Source organism: Aricia agestis, chromosome 19 (genome assembly GCF_905147365.1).
Source record: "Aricia agestis chromosome 19, ilAriAges1.1, whole genome shotgun sequence".
In the NCBI taxonomy this organism is placed as follows: domain Eukaryota; kingdom Metazoa; phylum Arthropoda; class Insecta; order Lepidoptera; family Lycaenidae; genus Aricia; species Aricia agestis.
The window spans coordinates 3539065-3555298 of record NC_056424.1 but is presented as its reverse complement, the minus strand read 5'-3'; the positions used below and the strand labels follow the sequence as shown (position 1 = coordinate 3555298).

Here is a 16234-nt window from a genome sequence, read left to right as displayed (position 1 = left end):
TGTAATGTTCTCCCCATAGGTGCTCAATAGGATTAAGGTTAGGACTCCTTGCTGGCCAGTCCAAACCCGAAATTTCGACGTCGGAGAGATATTGACGAACTTTCGCAGCAACGTGCGGTCGAGCATTGTTCTACATCAATATGAAACCTTCATCAACAAAACCAGCACATGGCACCGCATGTTGTCCTAGTACGCCCTGAATGTATCGATAGGTACTCCAAGTGCCAAGGCGTGGCCCGGTTACGAACTCAAGATTGGTTTATGCATCAAAAGAAATCTCGCCCCATACAGTCCCCGAACACCTACCAAATGGAAGCCTTTCGTCAATGCACGCCTGCGCAAATCATTCTCCTTATCAACGGTATGCTTTTCTGCGACCATCGTTACCATAAAGACTGATTTAGCTTTCATCAGAAAAGAGCACGACCCGCCATTGCTCCAATGAAAAATCAACATGAGAACGTGCGAAACTAAGCAGCGCTTGACTGTGTGCTGGGGCTAATTTTGGACCGTTAGCGAGTTTTTGTGAAGTCAAACAGCTGCCTGCAAGTCTTCGTCGTACAGTCTACTCAATTACTGTAACTCATCCGACTTCTCTTGGCCGTCGTTGCACTTGAACTGAAATGAGATGTCGATTCCGCAAGGACGTTGACACCTTAAAACGGTCATCACGTTCAAATGTAGCCCAATGTCTTCCTGAACATGGTCGCATGGTAAAGTTTAGAGTCTCTAGAATACTTCGGTATACTCTTGTAACCGAAGTTCGACTTAAATTAAGACTTCTAGCCACAACTCGTTGTCTAAATTCAGCTCTTAGCAAAGCCCTTGCTTGAGAGGCTTTATTTGGAGTAATATCCATTTCGCCACAAAGAAATTACGTTTAAAATGAAGTTAAATGAACAATAAATCAATAAAAATCGAGAGAAAACAAAAACAATAAGATTTGACCGATTTTTCATACAGAACAAAACCGTTCAATTAACGATTAAAAAACTGAGTGATGGGGGTGCTTAGTGATTTGTGTCGTTTGTAGTCAAGCATGTTGGAAATGAAAATGTAGAGTAAACGTACACATTCCCTATCATATTAACTCGCATTATTAATAAAAAGAAATAATAAATAACTATAACTTTTTAAGATATAGCGACTTGAATAGAAATGCGCGGGGTGGGTCGATTTTTTTGCACGCAAGTGTATATACTTCGGTTAAAACCATAAGCATATAATATCTAAAATTAAATTTACGATCACAGCATTATTTTACAACAGTTGTCAATGTGACCGCGTATTTACCTGTGCGTGCTGCGAGCTCGGCCGCGCGATCGCCAGCCGCGCCAGCACCGGCTCGCTCCAGTCGTCCGCGCCGCGACCGCGCACGTAATGACCCAGTGCGCTCAGCGCCGCACCTGGCATGTGCAAAAACATTCATTATCACCAAAACATAGTAGATATTGTATAAGAAAGTGATTCATAAATACTTTGTCTACGTCTAATCTTTTATCTCCAAAATGGTGTAACACAAGTCACAATTCCAAGAAAGTTTCGAATGTGTTCTTCACTAGTAATTTATAGTTTACAGAATAAGCTTGTTTTTGATCATCTGTCATTCCCATAAAGTATTTGAGACCAGAGAATATGATAGCCAGATTGTTGAGCACATCGTGATATAGTAGTGTGTAAAGTAAGATGTAAGTCATATAAATGAGAAAACTTTATTTTAATACGGGTCACTTGTTTAGTCGTCAAGTATTTATTTTAACTCACTGAGTCTACTTTCATTAAATACTTACTGGTGGGTAGCTGGCTGACGGAGTCGAAGGAGGTGGGGTATACGAGCGTGGACGCGGGGCCGAACCCGACGCGGGTGTGGCGCGCGCGGCACACGCCCATGTCCGCTATGTGCGCCGCTCCCAGGCGACCTGGTAAAGATGGACAAACATAATCATTTAATCAATCTACAAATAATAAAGGTACACGATAAATAAGCTATACGGTGTTTTGTCCTTGCGTAATATGTTTGAAAAGCCGCTTGAAGGACAAGGATAAAACACAAGCTATTTCTTTTAGATATGTCGCAGGCGTCTGGTTTAATCTGCAATTCGATAGAATAACTAGCGCATTCATTGAATGACATCATTTAGTTAAATGACTAAAGGACAACTCGTCAAGACGTCATTTGCACGTCAGCAAATAAATAAAATATATTGATGTACCTGCGATAGTTTCCTTGAAGGGCGGCACCTTCTTGTGATATTTGAGTACGACGGTGTGCGGGTGTACCACCAGCGGCCTCATTATTACTTCTGTTTACAAGAAATATATAAGTTGGAGAATGGAGACATGTCTAGCATAATAGTAACTTATTTAACGATTCTTACTTTTAAGATGGTCATTTCTAGTAGATCAGATATTTAATGTGAGACCGCACTATGCGACACTACGCGGCAAAGTTGCGTCATCGTGTCGCTTTAATGCGGTCTCGCCTTTATAAAGCGCTTAAAACTATTTTCATAAAGCAATTTTTATGCACGGACCTAATAATCATTTCTAAAATTAAGACACAGCTTCATTTCAGCTTTAAGCTTGAAATGCGTGAATTATTATTTATCAAGACCATAATATCAAATTATATCATATTGCTTTCAAATGAAAGTGAGCCAAATAAGGCAATACGCAAAGCCCCCTATTAAGTATTATAGTCCGGTCAAGAAAAGTAACAGGCAACAGCATAGAAATTCGCATATATAGCCATCGCTTCTTTTCGCTTTCACTCACCTATAAAAATATTACATAGCGCGTTTCCGTAAAAACAAACAATTTTTAGCACATACCTTCAGTCACCTGCGGCGCGTCCTCATGCATGGTCTCCACGACGCTGACGGCCTCCCGCGGCGGCGGCAGCGACAGCAGGCTCGTCACCGCCGTCTGAGGTACTTGCTGGTCGCCCGTCGATATCGACACGTCGTCCTCCATTTCTGAGATAGACAGAAACGTTGAATAACTACTAACTAAATGTTCCATGCACATCCTTCCGCGTAAATAAGGAATTCCACGGAAACCGTTCATTTTCCCGAAATAAATGTATTCCGCGTGGTCTACTCCTTATTTGTGCTTAATATAAAAATCGGTACCAAAAGTAGTTTGTTAGATCGAGAACAAACTCGTCACCATTACAATATTAAGGGCCTGTCTCACCACTTCCTGATAAAGTGCCGGATAGGCTACTATCTGTCAAGTTAAGTGGTGGATAGCCTATCCGGCACTTATTAGGAAGTGGTGAAACAGGCCCCAAGTAAATCTTATCTTATCATCATACCTTCTCTTTAATATACGCACGACGAATAGGAAAGATAACAAAGATAACAGCTATATCTTGCATCTAATAAGTTACCATTGTTTACTACTAGGGGCGCTGTTTCGTTGCGCTTTTTACTTCCCTGGCTACTCGACACTTCTTGTATGCACTAAATGTGAAACCGCACAAGGCCACACTAAATAATAATAGCTCCCACACCGGTTTCGGTGACGGTGGCCGATTTCATTAAAACCAGGCCAACTACGCAGGAGTAATTTTATAGTGCCCAAGTGTGTGCGCAGTACACAAGAGCACTCTCTATTCCTTTACTCTCATAACCCAGTGGGACGGACGACCGACACGACTGGCGAGAGATCAGGCGCAGGACCGACTTTTTACATGCCCATCCGACGCATGGATCATCTTACTTGTCAGACAATCAGGTGATCAGCCTGCATTGTCCTAACCAAACTCGGAAATAACATGTTTCCAACGCGGGAATCGGACCCACGACCTCCGAGTCTAGAGCCGCGCTCTATACCACTAGACCACGGAGGCGTCGGCGTAGGGCACACTAAAGCAGAGCGACGCAACACGTCACGGCCAAAATACACGACACAAAAATGTCAGTACTCTCAACTATGAAACGTGAAGTTTCGCATCGCTCCGCCGCAGCCTGCAGCGTAGTGTCGCTTAGTGCGGTCTCACCTTTCTCAACATTGGCTAACTATAGTTTGTGCGTTTTATGATGATATGCGTGACACATTATAATTGACAATAGTAGGGAAGTTACCCTATGATATTCTATTATAAAAAAAAGGTAGATATCGCACTAGCGCGTACAGTCTGATACGGCCAAATGAAGGTAAGTCCCTTCTTTTGAATTAGTTGCATGTTGGCAGCGAGTGAGCGATGAGGTGTCACGTTAGAATATCATTGTGTCACGTTTTTGACTTAAAATGCCATGCTGCGTTTTTAGGAAATGCAAAAATTATAGTTATAAGGTAAAGAAGTTTGAAAAAGTTACGTACCACAAGTAAGTACATGAAAACATCTAGTAATTAATTTTTATTTGGATATTTTCCAACATTATCGTCAAATTATTTAATGCAAAAAATTAAACTATAAAAGGACAGAAAATACGGACGACAACTGCAGCGTGATAAGGACAGATAATCGTGTGACAGAATAATCGCGCATGCGTGCCGATGTGCAACTCAAAATATATAGCAATCCTTTTCTATATCATTGGTAACGTATTATCTGTCGCATTCATTATTGTAATTTATACCAAAGGTATTTATATGTCGTACAGGAACAAATTCTGAGGACCGCTTTGAATGAGCATACGCCATCTTTAATAAAACATCATTGAAGTTACCTAACAAAAATTCATCGATAGTTTAAAAATATCGAATCACTTCGTAAAGGAATTGCAATCGAAATTATCGATTTCGTACTGACATTTCAGTGGTGCCAGCGATTTAAGATGACCGCCCTTTTTTATCGATTTAATTTCGATTCAACTGAGTCAATATCTATTGACATAAGTTCCGTTTCATGTTTCGTTCCGTTTTTCAAATGTTTTCGTAACAATAATTTATTCTCCTATTTCACAGTTAATATTTATAATTTTTATTAATAAGTTAGCATTTAGCATCTTTTCATTTTTATTAATTTACAATTATAGAAAATATTTGTTTTTGTAGATGGAATATAATTTATTACATTTTGATTTTTTTTGTTTTCTTGTAAAAAAAAAAACCCGTAGCAAGGAACATGAAAACTGTCACCCATATCATCTTAGAACGCACAAACTATAGAGACCCCTCTTAAAGCAACCTTCTAGAAAAATCTTGTACCTGTATCGGCGTACAACGAGGCCTTCATGAGCTGGACGTCGTGGCTGTGTCGGTGCTCCAGCCTCGCCAGCTCGCTGGTCGGACTCTTCACACCATACGCTGGAACACATAGTATTTTAGAATATAAAAGACAAATATACAGTCTGTAGTTCTATATCTAGACTGTAAACTGTAGTATACAACTATGTGTATGTTATGTAGACTATAGAATAATAATTACAGCTGACTCCATTTATATGCATCCGCGCGAACCTCGCACATTCGTCCGCACCGTACGCGCCTCATTTCGTGTACTATGCGGTTCGTTTGATGCGTACGGCGCGTACGGTGCTGACAAATGTGCGATCAGCTATTTAAATATAGCACGGTATTTATCTATTCGTCTTTTTTTATTCAGAAAATTATTACAATAAGCGGTGCCTATTTCTGCCAATACTTTATTTGCTACTCTGAGCTTTACAGCACCCGTGACAAGTTGCAGCGTCGAAGCGATGCTGTAGGCTTACTACGAAACCGTTTTGAGACTCAAACAATCGGACGAGAATGCCGCGTCCTGCTCTAGCAACGTTATTTCACGTTTGTTAGAGTAGGACGCAACATTCTCGTACGATTTTTTGAATCTCAAAACCGTTTCGTGGTACGGGCCCAGATTTAGTATACAATGTCGTTGCAGCCTCGAAACAACGCAGATGTGACATATAATGCGTTATTCCGTTGTTACGACGCGCAAAGCAATGCATCTGGACAGTGTGGCCTCGCCTTTAAAGTTTATTACTTAAGTGGTTCAATACATTCTGAGTTCTATATTAGTTTTATTATGATTCCGAGTTATAGCTTTTAATAACGGTGTCCCAAGAAGAACTTATACTTGAACTTTTTCATTTAATTTATGTATGCTTTTCAATTTAATTATGATTAACCTTCAATAAAATGAAGGTTAATCATAAGCAAATGTCTCTGAGTACGGTGGTAAGTGTGTATAGTTCTTGCAATCTACGAGCGCGCGTAGCCTTTATTTGTAGTTGTAATTGTGAATAGACATTTTCGTTAGTGTGCGTACCTGACGGAGCAGTCAGTAGCGAGCGAGCCATGTACGCGTGTATAGATATGGTCACTCACACAACTAAGGGTGTAACACTCGTAGATTGCAAGAGCTATATCATTCCTACATAGTTTCTATGTGGCATCATCTTAATTAGCCATTCCATTCCATTTCGCATATTCTTTCCCCCTTACTAATAGAATATTTTATAATGCGTTAGCTATTTTGTCTTTATTAACTTGAGACATTTCACATTACATACTTACACACGTACCGTGTGTTAGGTCGACAACGTTCTATTTCAAAGGCATTTTTTTCCTCCCTATACTAAAAATGGTCTGTAGATAGAGTAGAATCTCGCTTCAGTTTATCAAGCCAATTTTCTAAGGCCAGACAAGGACCACATAATTGAAGACCTAAGTAAATAAAGTGGGTAACTAAAAATTAAAAAAATGACCATTTTTTGCATAAATGGAGGCTTTAGGATCGAGAAAATGATTGATATTAAAAAATATATTTAATGTATATAGCCAGATATATTAGCTGCATGATGAAGTCGACAATTTACAAGGTTTGTTGAAGTTTTTAGGAAAATATTGAGTAATTGCTCTTATTTTGTAAAATACTTGTCCACTTCCCTCAACTAAATTCATAATTCATTTATTTGCTCAGAATATGGTACAAAAAGGTGTTACAATTTTTCTGTTTGGACTTAAGCATATTCTACTATTTACATAGTGTGCAAATATCATTAACTTTGATTCATTTAAACATTACTGTATATATTTAAGATTAATTTACTTATAAATAATAATAATATATTTTAGCATATTATTTTAACATAGGCTGGACAAAGTATAATACAATTCTTTCTTTATTTTTATTTTAGTAAGTTCCATTACAACATTTAAAATCAATTTCAAAGTAACAGCTTACATGATTAATTAATTAATAATAATAGGTTTATAATATTTCATTTATTTATAATATAATATTAACAATAGATTTATCATAATATATAGATACGAATATCAATTAATTAAAATAATATTATGTTTTCTTATTTTGTCAGTGTATTCAGTAACTGCTTCCACATTTTTTTTTCTTTACATCTCATGATATTTTTACTAAAGGTATAAATTTACTTAGTTACTAATAAACAAATTTCGTTATAATATATTTAAAAGGCCTGTAACCCAAATTCTTTTAATGAGTTGCAGTTCTCTTTGCATTTCTCTACTAACCATCTTTTTAGACAGGGCTTAAAGTTTTTAATCGGTGTCTCTCTAATAGTTTTTGGTAACTTATTGTAAATTAATATAGCACTCATAAGTCAGTTCTTTTGATGTAGAGTACTTCGTATTCGTATTCGTACTATCTTGGTACGTTTAATTTGGTAGGGTCTCGCTTGCAGTATCTACTATCTTGCTTCGTGAATTTATTAAATACGTGAGGATGATTTTTCACAAACACCCCTATTCCGAGGATATACATTGAAATGACTGTAAGTATTTGTAATTTTTTAAATAATGGCCTACATGACGTCATAGAATTAACGGCGCATATAGCGCGTACACACTTCTTTTGAGCTAAGAGTATTTTATTTATGTGTGTTGAGTTTCCCCAGAGTATAATGCCGTATCTCAGAATGGACTCAACATATCCATAGTAAGCCGTGATAGCTATAGATTCTCCGGCGGTGTATCTTAGTGTTCTGATCGCATGTACGAATCTGTTTATTTTTGTACACGTAATATCTACTTTCTTCGGTTCGCACTCCTAGAGGGTGCAGGTTCGAACCCGGGTAGAGGCGTGTACCTATGAGACATTTTCTGATCTCAAATACATAATACGGACGCTCATACGGTGAAGGAAAACATCGTGAGGAAACCCGCACATAGTTGGTCCCAGACGTATTGACTAGTTCTTTCCTCTGGACTAGGCCGACTATGATGCGAGAATGCCGTATGCGCTTGGGCAACCATACGGACATTTAAAAATCTTGTCCCAGGCACTATAGTATTTGAGGAGTGGTTACTTCGCTCTGAAAATACTGTATAAATCATCCACAACGGATGTAAAGGCCTAGTTTTTAATATCTACTTGTATTTCCCAGTTGCATAAAGTCTTCAATTATGTATAACTATTCACTATGTAACTCAGTGTAGCTCTTGTAATCAGTAAAGGGGTAAACTTGTAATTAAAGTAGTAACACAAGCCGGTGGTAAACATTTATTGTAATTATTACATGAATGAATTGCATAAGTACATTATAAAAATGGAAAATAACAAAATACAAAAGTAGTATAAGAAAGGCAAATACAGGTAACAAAACATATAAATGATAAAATATTTTATTGAAATGTAAAAACATGCAATTTATTATAATAATATTTTCTACAATATAAAATTACACTGATAATATCATAATCCATTTCATTAAAGATTTAAGTGTAAGACCTGTTTTAATTTTTTTTTAGTTTTCTCATCACCTTCATTTCCATCGCTTCAAAGTTTTAAGCAATTATTACAATTTTGTCTTAGCTTACAAACAAACAAACAGTAACTTTCAATTTTCGTAAGAAAGGACGTGCATACGCATTGCGCGCACGATTGAGTGCCGCTGCTAAGAGACATACGTCAAGGGGCAACTTAGTGCCGCTGCTAAGAGACATACGTCAAGGGGCAACTTAGTGCCGCTGCTAAGAGACATACGTCAAGGGGCAACTTAGTGCCGCTGCTAAGAGACATACGTCAAGGGGCAACTTAGTGCCGCTGCTAAGAGACATACGTCAAGGGGCAACTTAGTGCCGCTGCTAAGAGACATACGTCAAGGGGCAACTTAGTGCCGCTGCTAAGAGACATACGTCAAGGGGCAACTTAGTGCCGCTGCTAAGAGACATACGTCAAGGGGCAACTTAGTGCCGCTGCTAAGAGACATACGTCAAGGGGCAACTTAGTGCCGCTGCTAAGAGACATACGTCAATGGGCAACATAGTGCCGCTGCTAAGAGACATACGTCAAGGGGCAACTTAGTGCCGCTGCTAAGAGACATACGTCAAGGGGCAACTTAGTGCCGCTGCTAAGAGACATACGTCAAGGGGCAACTTTTTTTAAATTGTATTGCCAGTACATTATTTTGTAAAGCGTGCAAGTTGTATTTTTCAATTATTTTCACCAATTTTTTATGTTCATTTTTCTTCTAAACATGACTGCAGTCTCTCAACAACTAGTGACACTAACATCGCATGCAGAAAAATCACCCCATACTGTGGATGCATACTGAAATGTCCCGGACTCCAAAACTCCTTGTCGTTGACGATTTTTCTGATCAATCTGGTTACTGGAGTCACAATTTCATATTTACTCTCAATTTCCCAGCCGCCATTTTGTTTTCTAGAATATTTTTGACATTTCAACTTTTTTATAAACGATTTAAAGTCTTCGAATTCCATTTTGAACACCATCAATTCCATGAGTAGATTCTTGATGAAACTCCAGCATTCTTGTATATTTTGGACTCCAAAATTAGAAACATTTAGGTTGATTTTTTCTGGAACATTCTTGTGATAGTTACGATGACAAGTACACACATTTAGACGGTTCATGGCAGCCGCTGGAATAAATTGTTGTCCTCAAAATAACTGCTCATCATATCATTTAAATCATAAAACATCCTGAATCAAATGTCCGAAATATTATAACTTAGAACTCATTTTCTAGAATGCTCAAAAGATACATTGAACTGATTGTGTGTGTGAACAGCAAAATGATATAAAGTAATAAAATGTTTTTGTCGAATGTTTTTGTCATAAATCGTTTATCGGCTGAAAATTAAATCCTTCAATTTAGTTTATATAAAAGTAATATCATCAACTAGGACCTAGGTGTTCACTGTTCGGTTACCGGGATATAGTGCAACGTAGTAATTTATCATAGACTAGATGATGCCCGCAACTCCGTTGCGCAAAAATTCGTTTATCGCGCGGGAACCGTACATTTTTTCGAAATAAAAAGTAGCTACGTCCTTTCCTGAAACTCAAAGGTTCCCCATATCAATTATCAAATTTCAGCGAAATCGGTTCAGCGGTTTTGGCGTGAAGAGGTAACAAACAGACAGACAGACACACTATCGCATTTATAATATTAAAGTAGGGAAGTATGGATACTGTCATTATTAACATAATATGTTTTTAGAACGTAGTAAAATAGCCATAATATAGGAAGTACGCAAAGTGTAGATTCCGAAAAAATTTACATTGCAATAAATATAACTCTGTCTTTACTAACGTCCTAATACATAAAAGAGGTGAACTAAATAAAATTTCCATTACGTGACATTTTTATTTGAATAATGATGCGTAAATGTAAGAGCGAGGCCACATTGCTGGGTTGCGTTGCTTTTTCGTGGCGAAGTTGTAGTTATTGCGTCGCGTCGTCGAACGCGTGTTTTGATAGCAGACGAACGAGTCGGGTGCAATTAAACCTTCCGGCCAAATTTCGATATATTGATCCTTATTAAAAATAAACATGCACGTATTTTCTCTTATTCACTGAGTACTAAATTGTTGAGATATAGCCTCCGTTATCGTAAATAAAAAACACCACAATGGACACTGCGTCGCCGGCGCGTGCGGGAGGCGCCACCCCCCACGCACCCCCGCTCTACCCACCGCCGCGAAGTGACCGTTCTGCAACGCTTCTAAGTGGGATAAAATATGTTATTGTAAAAAAATTAACACCCTATTTTTTTTTGGTTAAATGGACTCCCCTAATGATACCTAAGCCCTTAGAAAATTTGGCCGGTAGGTTTAATTTTACCCTGTATAGTTGGAGTAATAATAGTTTAAATGTAACGTTTTCATCACGTGTTGAAATTATAATTACCTCTGTTGTCCGAATATAGGCTCGGCGCTTCTGTCTGATCTTCTGTCACGTCCATGTCGAAAGCTGAAATCGACAGATACATTAATTTGACATAAGGTTACATAGAGTGTATAATAACGTAAATACTTATAATGCTTTATAATAATAATCTACTGTTTACGTAGTAGAACTAGTAATAAAGTTTTCGTGTATTTAAACTAACCAAGCTCACCCTTAGAACTTCCATTGAGTAAGTTGAGTGAGGTCTGCTGCATAGCATATAAATCCTCTGAGGACAGCAGGCCGCCGCTCGAGTTGAAGCCCAGGCCACTGAGGCCAGGTCCGCTAAGGCCAGATCCAGCTAGGCCAGAGCCCATCAGGCCAACTCCGGACAAGCCAGCTAAGCCAGGGCCCATCAGGCCGGGGCTGGATATAGGCGGCCCCGCGAGTCCCTGGCCTGATAGTAGCCCAACGGCGAGTCCAGGACTGCCTAGTCCACCGAGGCCAGCCATGGGCTGAGGTTTTGCTGTAATACAAAAAATATATTACTTATTGTTTATTGTATATTTTTTGGTATCTAGAGAGCAACTGTGTTGGGCCATAAGTTTTTTGCTTATGGCGCAGCGCAGACGACAGACTACGAGGGCTGCTATTTATGTATCCGGAATTAAAAAAAGAAACAAACATATATCATTTAATATGGTTTTATTGCTTTTCAAAATATTCGCCGCGATGATCGACACACTTTTGCATACGCTGGAACCAATTTTCATAGCACTTTTTCCATTCTGATTGAGGTATCTCCAAAACGTGCATTTTGAACGCATCAACAGCCTCTTCGCGGCTCGAAAAACGTTGACCACGTAATTTGTTCTTCGCGTATGGAAATAAAAAGAAATCGTTAGGTGCCAAATCAGGGCTGTACGGCGGATGACCAGTCAATTCGATCTTTTGACCCTCCAAAACCTGAGTTGTTTCAGCTGAGGTGTGACAGCTAGCATTGTCGTGATGTAATATGATTCTGCGTTGTCGGTTGTCCTTTCTTATTTCTTCAAAGACTTCTGGTAAACAAATGGTCGTATACCATTCAGAATTAACCGTTTTACGATTCTCTAATGGCACTGTAGCCACATGTCCATTAATTCCAAAAAAACAGGCGACCATTTGCTTCAAAGTACTTTTTGCACGAGTAACTTTTGTTGGTTTCGGCTCATCTTGGAACACCCACATCGTTGACTGTTGTTTAGTTTCGGGGTCATATGCATAGATCCAAGATTCATCACCTGTGTAGATATTATAAACGGCTTTTGACGTACCACGGTTGTATTTTTTTATCATTTTTTTGCACCAATCGACACGAGCCCGTTTTTGATCGATTGTCAAGTTGTGCGGAATCCAACGCGAACATATTTTTTTTACAGCCAAATGTTCGTGTAATATCTTATGTATGCTCGTCATACTTATGCCTAAGGACGCCTCTATCTCGCGATATGTAACATGACGATCACGCATTATTAGTTCCCGCACAGCATCTATATTTTGTGGGACAACAGCTGTTTTTGGGCGACCTTCTTTATTTTCATCCGTGAGCATAGACCGCCCACGATTAAACTCACTGTACCAGTGATAAACAGTGGTTTTTGATGGTGCTTCATCTCCAAAAGTTGCGGTGAGTTGAATAAAGCACTGTTGTTGATTTAGCCCACGCCGAAAATCGTAGTACGAGGGCTGCTATTTATGTATCCGGAACTGGCCACTTACAAGAACAATATTTAAAAAGTAATTACAACATTTGAAAATAGAACTCTTTGGTTGAAGAATACATTTTGTTTCATGTGACTGTCAATTATTTTTCCATTGTGGCGTCATTTTGAAAATTGCGTGTCTTCATTTGCCATGGATTTAACGCGTGAACATTTTCGTGCAATGATTTACTACGATTTTCGGCGTGGGCTAAATCAACAACAGTGCTTTATTCAACTCACCGCAACTTTTGGAGATGAAGCACCATCAAAAACCACTGTTTATCACTGGTACAGTGAGTTTAATCGTGGGCGGTCTATGCTCACGGATGAAAATAAAGAAGGTCGCCCAAAAACAGCTGTTGTCCCACAAAATATAGATGCTGTGCGGGAACTAATAATGCGTGATCGTCATGTTACATATCGCGAGATAGAGGCGTCCTTAGGCATAAGTATGACGAGCATACATAAGATATTACACGAACATTTGGCTGTAAAAAAAATATGTTCGCGTTGGATTCCGCACAACTTGACAATCGATCAAAAACGGGCTCGTGTCGATTGGTGCAAAAAAATGATAAAAAAATACAACCGTGGTAAGTCAAAAGCCGTTTATAATATCTACACAGGTGATGAATCTTGGATCTATGCATATGACCCCGAAACTAAACAACAGTCAACGGTGTGGGTGTTCCAAGATGAGCCGAAACCAACAAAAGTTACTCGTGCAAAAAGTACTTTGAAGCAAATGGTCGCCTGTTTTTTTGGAATTAATGGACATGTGGCTACAGTGCCATTAGAGAATCGTAAAACGGTTAATTCTGAATGGTATAGGACCATTTGTTTACCAGAAGTCTTTGAAGAAATAAGAAAGGACAACCGACAACGCAGAATCATATTACATCACGTCAATGCTAGCTGTCACACCTCAGCTGAAACAACTCAGTTTTTGGAGGGTCAAAAGATCGAATTGACTGGTCATCCGCCGTACAGCCCTGATTTGGCACCTAACGATTTCTTTTTATTTCCATACGCGAAGAACAAATTACGTGGCCAACGTTTTTCGAGCCGCGAAGAGGCTGTTGATGCGTTCAAAATGTACGTTTTGGAGATACCTCAATCAGAATGGAAAAAGTGCTATGAAAATTGGTTCCAGCGTATGCAAAAGTGTGTCGATACTCGATCATCGCGGCGAATATTTTGAAAAGCAATAAAACCATATTAAATGATATATGTTTGTTTCTTTTTTTAATTCCAGATACATAAATAGCAGCCCTCGTAAATCATTGCACGAAAATGTTCACGCGTTAAATCCATGGCAAATGAAGACACGCAATTTTCAAAATGACGCCACAATGGAAAAATAATTGACAGTCACATGAAACAAAATGTATTCTTCAACCAAAGAGTTCTATTTTCAAATGTTGTAATTACTTTTTAAATATTGTTCTTGTAAGTGGCCAGTTCCGGATACATAAATAGCAGCCCTCGTATCCTTGACGCACTTTTTAGTATAAATAAAAAGTGCGTCACGGATAGTCTGTCGTCTGCGCTGCGCCTATGTCTTACTTAATGTCATTAAAATCTAAAATCGGTTAGAGACCGACAGAGAGACAGTAAAACTTTTGTATTTATAACATTAGTATGGATATGCATTATGTTACGATTAGTGTTCTAAATAAAATTACAGTTGTCCTTTATCACTTGGTCGACTGCTCCTCAGCCACTCACTGCTTAATGTTAGTTAAAAAACGGAACTATTTTATTGAAATAAATCACACCGAAGGCTAAGACTTGGGATCCCCCTGGCTGGGAGCTTCTGCTCTAACTGCATAACATCTCCTTGGTTGGAAACCCCTGATGTTACTGTATAACATATTCCTGGTTGGGACCCACTGATTTTATTGCATAAGTCATAACATCTTCCTGGTTTCGAGTCCCTGATGTTACTGTATAACATCTCCCTGGCTGGAATCCCTGATCTTACAGCACGTACGTACCTGGAGCAGCAGACTGCTGCAACTGCTGGTCGGCGAGCTGCCGCTTGAGCACGTCGGGTGCGGGCTCGTCCTCCTCGTCGGAGTCCGTTAGACCGTACTTGCTGAAGTGTTCCACCTGGGACAACAAGTTTAACAATATCACCTACGTTCTGTGTTGATATTCCTTGGACGTGTTGTAGCGATCAGTTGAATTGGCCTGAACAGCTCATGAATTTCATACCAAATAATAAAATTACGTTAAAAACAATCCAGAACCACTAAAAAAATTCATACTAACGATCAAGAGCTATCATCATTAATCCATCAATATTAAACGCCAGAACTTTAAGTTTTTTTAACGATGGATTAATTTTAACGACGGACAGCAGCTCTAGTGGAAGGGTAGATGACGCGCTGTGCTTTCAACATCTCTTAGAGCCAGTCCACACGGCGCGTTGTGTCGACGCAGCGCTGCCGTTTGACGCATAGCCGGCCACACGGGCGCTGCGTCATCGCAGCGTTATTAGTTATTACGAAGCAGTCTTAACATCAACACCCCCTCCCGCTTCGTCTCGGAGGTTGCTGTCCGTCATGTGTGCGACGACGCAACGCGCCGTGTGAACACCTTGGATATTTGTATGTAAAACAACGTAACGGCAGCGTATGGACTGGCTCTTATTGTGTTTTCTCACGTCGTCGCAATGCAAATGTCACTAGAATGCAACTCTGCGAGGCTGTGCTCTTATTTTTACATCTAATTAGCTTAATAGATAGTTTGAACTCACCCTGAACACCCAGCTGCCAGTCTGCGGTCTGTACTCTATGAACTTGGTGTCGTACTTGTCGCACACGCGCCGCAGTTTACCCTCGTAGTCCATTTTCAACAGCCTGTTTAAAAATCAACCATATTGCTACATAATCTATTGTGTTATCTCTTACGGAAATCAAATGAAGTTAAATAAACCAAAGTCATTTACGTTACAACTCGATTTGCGGTAAATAAGTTTAGCTGCTGCGTCTTGTCGCATGCCACCATTGTTAGTTTAATCTGGATCCCATATTTAGACATACTCGTACAAGCACGTAAACACGCAAAGATGCACGCACGTACGCACACACGCACGCAGTTACTTCACCTGTCAGGATCTGTGATGGGTCGTCGTAGAGTCTTGTCGCGCGGCCAAACACGGTCGAGTGTGACCACCGCACGTCGATTCAGCCCGGAACCCACTGGAGGCTTGTCTGAGTCTTCAGGGTACACTATCACCTCCTTGTTTAGGAAATGCACTGTAAAAATATCATACAAATTAATATGGGGTTGCAGATTTTCATTGAGTCTTTTATACTACACACGTTTATTTTACACAACATAAACTTCCTTTACTTTTTTATTTACTTGTAAGAAAGATTGAAAATTTAGTCTAAGATGTGTCATACATATTTTGTTA

General features: G+C 39.2%; 1 protein-coding gene across 2 annotated transcripts in view; it reads right to left on the bottom strand.

Annotated features, from left to right (window-relative positions):
- Nucleotides 1–16234, bottom strand: part of LOC121736316 (nuclear pore complex protein Nup98-Nup96) — a 50001-nt gene that overhangs the window by 12463 nt on the left and 21304 nt on the right. The window contains exons 25-34 of one of the 2 annotated variants that reach the window (XM_042127411.1): nucleotides 15923–16073; nucleotides 15572–15674; nucleotides 14808–14922; nucleotides 11289–11591; nucleotides 11087–11149; nucleotides 5158–5256; nucleotides 2832–2975; nucleotides 2214–2303; nucleotides 1791–1919; nucleotides 1294–1406 (exon numbers count right to left, since the gene is read on the bottom strand). In XM_042127411.1, coding sequence (XP_041983345.1) covers nucleotides 1294–1406; nucleotides 1791–1919; nucleotides 2214–2303; nucleotides 2832–2975; nucleotides 5158–5256; nucleotides 11087–11149; nucleotides 11289–11591; nucleotides 14808–14922; nucleotides 15572–15674; nucleotides 15923–16073 — 1310 coding nt within the window. The remainder of the gene's footprint in view (nucleotides 1–1293; nucleotides 1407–1790; nucleotides 1920–2213; nucleotides 2304–2831; nucleotides 2976–5157; nucleotides 5257–11086; nucleotides 11150–11288; nucleotides 11592–14807; nucleotides 14923–15571; nucleotides 15675–15922; nucleotides 16074–16234) is intronic. The other variant, XM_042127412.1, reaches the window with a different exon arrangement.